At 52.7% G+C, this 3,236-nt stretch overlaps 1 protein-coding gene across 1 annotated transcript; it reads left to right on the forward strand.

Moving 5' to 3' along the window:
* Positions 1-1,244: 1,244 nt before the first annotated feature.
* On the forward strand, positions 1,245-2,036 carry LOC119409174 (transmembrane protein 271-like). The gene has a single exon (XM_037676036.1). It carries the CDS (start codon positions 1,245-1,247, stop codon positions 2,034-2,036), a length of 792 nt encoding a protein of 263 aa, XP_037531964.1.
* Positions 2,037-3,236: the final 1,200 nt, after the last annotated feature.

The raw sequence follows: 3,236 nt of genomic DNA on the forward strand, positions 1-3,236 counted from the left end.
TGTCCAGAGGAGGGACAGCGGTTTGGACATGTCCAGAGGAGGGACAGTGGGTATATTAGTAGAAGGATGTTAGAAATGCAGCTGCCAGGAAAAAGACAGAGGAGACATATGGATGCAGTTAGAGAGGACATGGTTGGAGTGAGGACAGAGGACACAGAGGACAGAGTGAGGTGGAGGAGGACTCACTGTGGAGACACCTGAAGAGGGAAAAGTTGGAAGAAGAAGAAACTTTGAGCCAGTGTTTCTCCCCTCGTGTTCTCTCTCTCGACCTTCATCAGTTTATTTCCAGGTTAGTGTCATTGAGCCTCGAGGACACATTCCAGAGAGACGTGTCCACAGCGTTCAGGCAGTGTTTTGCTGTTTGTATATATTTATTGATTGTTTGCTCTCATCTCAGAAATATGAAGTTTTATGTAATATTTTTCTATTAAATCCTGTTTTGCTGCTGGTAGTTTCAGACGGTCATACTTTGAGCGACCTTCAGTGTCTTGAATGTTTGAGCAGCCTGTAAGACATGCAGCTTGTGAATGCTCTGCTTCTTTTCACACGATCAGCGAAGTTCAGCCTCTCCCTCACATCTGCTCCGTCAGGCTGTCAGCTTCACTGATGTGCTGAGAACAGGTTCACAGAAGAGTCGTGTTTGGTCCACTCTGACAAGATGATATTCAGAAGACTGAGCTGAACGCAGCTCCTCTGACGGAGGAAAGACGGAACCTTTCTACATTTTATTTTATTTTGTGAACGTCCAGAGGACCAGACTCAACTGTTTTAGATGTTTCTACCTGGATTATTGAGCAGCATCAGGATGTTCTCACAACTTTTTCACCCCCTGTGGGAATGGGCGGACTGTCCCTTTAGCAGCGCGTGGTTCCCGCGGCGTCATTAATGTCCCTGCTGAGACTTTGTCCTCCTGTTGGATCATTGGTCACAGAGGACGCAGCAGCCGCCCCCTGCTCCCCCCAGCTCTCAGCCGGAGGACCGCAGGGCGGACTGTCCTCAGAGCTCCAGTGCAGGTGGACATGTGTCTCCGCTGATGTGTCTCCGCTCAGAGGACAGCCCTGACTAGTCCCGTGAAGCGGCGGGGATGAGAGAGAGACGCTGCAGCGCCGAGGATCGGCCGCGCTGAACCGGAGGGGCTGCACGTGATGTCCCGGTGCGCCAGTGGTTCCAGCGGGGACGGAGGAGAGGACCAGGGAGGATGAGGACGGGGGGAGAGGCATCAGGAGCGGCAGAGGCGGGATATAATGAAGTTGAGTGGGAAAGGACTGTGCACCGTGTGCTCCGGCAGCCTCCTGTTCGCGTGCGCCCTGAGCGAAGTGGTGGTCGGGTTAAGATGCGTGTCGCTCGGCTCCACCGTGAAGGCGCAGTTCCACCTCGGCACCGCGGCGGGGGCTTTCTACTCGGGGCTGCTGGTGGGGGTCGGCCAGGTGCTGCTGGGCTCCGCGCTGCTGTGCTGCGCGGAGAAACCCGGCTGCAGGAATTTCTTTCTCCTGGGTGTTGTTGTCTTCCTGCTGGGAGTCCTGACCGCCTTCTCCGGCGCGGTGGTGGACGGGGACACGGCTTCTCTGGTGGAGAGGAAGTTCTCCCACTACTGCTTCCACTCTGTGACTGGGAACGCTGGCTGCGAGCAGCTGCGGGAGTACCAGCGGAGCCTGCTCATCTCCACGGTGCTCAGCACCATGGAGTGCCTCCTGGGGCTCATCAACCTCATGGTCATCAAGCGCTACAAGGCTGCGCACGCGTCCCGGGGCCGGCGGGCGCACAGGCAGGGCTCCGGGGCCACCGTCTTCAGGGAGGAGCGGGACTGCTCCTCGGTGGCTTTCCAGCCGGTGTCTTACATCAACCTGGGGGGGTTCACTGTGTTTGATGAGACGGGGGCTGAAGTGCAGCGTGGGGGGCACCCGTCCATCGAGCTGCCCGGATACGCGCCCTCGGACCCGGAGCTCAACCGCTGCTTCCCCTTCTCCCACCGGCTGCCCAGCGAGCAGCCGCCCGCCTATGACGACATTTTCCCCGCAGAGACGAGCAACACATAGCTGCTTCTCTCTGACAGCCCCTGACTTCATCCTTTAAGACCCCCCTTCTTTATTTGCCCCCCAGAGTCAGTGGTTTATACACAGGAGGCGGGCAGCAGAGGGTTTACAGTCATCCTGATGTTTGCTTCCGACAGATGTGAGATCAGCCTGTTCAGGCAGCTCAAGGCCCAGAATGCAACAGCTGCTGTAGTTTCTCATGAAGCCAGAGTTTGTGTTTGGAATGGTTCTGGTTCACCTGTGAATAAATATTTAAACTCGTCTGGAGTCACCAAGCTGCTGCCAGAATGCTCATTTCTCTTCACACTCAACGACGAAGTCACAATTGTCTGTTTTTATATAATTTATTGGTTTATAAGAGCCATATGAGTCAACCTAAAAGCTGAGTCCTTCTTTAACTTTGACTTAATGTGTGAAAGTAAAGCTTTTATTGTAAGGTTGTTGAGAAGAGCTGAAAGGCAGGGATGATGCTGATTCTAATGTGGATGCTGTGAATCAAACAGCCTGTTTTGACTCGAACACATGGATTAACTGCGCCACACAACAAACAACACACATCACCCTCAGCATGGGTCCTCCAGCACATCCTGAAACAGCCTTTCAGCCTCGCCCCACCACCTCACTGGACTGCTGGGACACAGACAACAGGAAGTGGTGATTTGGCTGTCTCGTTCTGCACCTCCAGACAACAAAAAGCTTTAGAGGAGCATCCAGAGCTCACGCGTTGTTCCAGGAAGCTCTTTCTGCTGAACAAACATTAAGGTTTGAACAAACTCCTGCTGCTGAACATCCTCTGACCAGTTTCACTCCATCCGGAGCTTCTTTTCTACTGGACAGAAGCTCAGCCCAGGTTCAGAGCAGGCTTTGGGTTTAAATGATTATTGTTAGCTGAAGAGTTTGGAGTCTTTAACGAGTCCAGGTCAACAGACTCTCACAGAGCAGACGAGTTATCAGTTCCTGACATGTTTATCAGCTCCTGACATGTTTGTTATCAGTTCCTGACATGTTTATCAGCTCCTGACATGTTTATCAGCTCCTGACATGTTTATCAGCTCCTGACATGTTTATCAGCTCCTGACATGTTTGTTATCAGCTCCTGACATGTTTATCAGCTGCTGACATGTTTGTTATCAGCTCCTGACATGTTTGTTATCAGCTCCTGACATGTTTATCAGCTCCTGACATGTTTGTTATCAGCTCCTG

This window comes from Nematolebias whitei, chromosome 4 (assembly GCF_014905685.2).
Source record: "Nematolebias whitei isolate Nwh7 chromosome 4, NemWhi1, whole genome shotgun sequence".
NCBI classification, from domain to species: domain Eukaryota; kingdom Metazoa; phylum Chordata; class Actinopteri; order Cyprinodontiformes; family Rivulidae; genus Nematolebias; species Nematolebias whitei.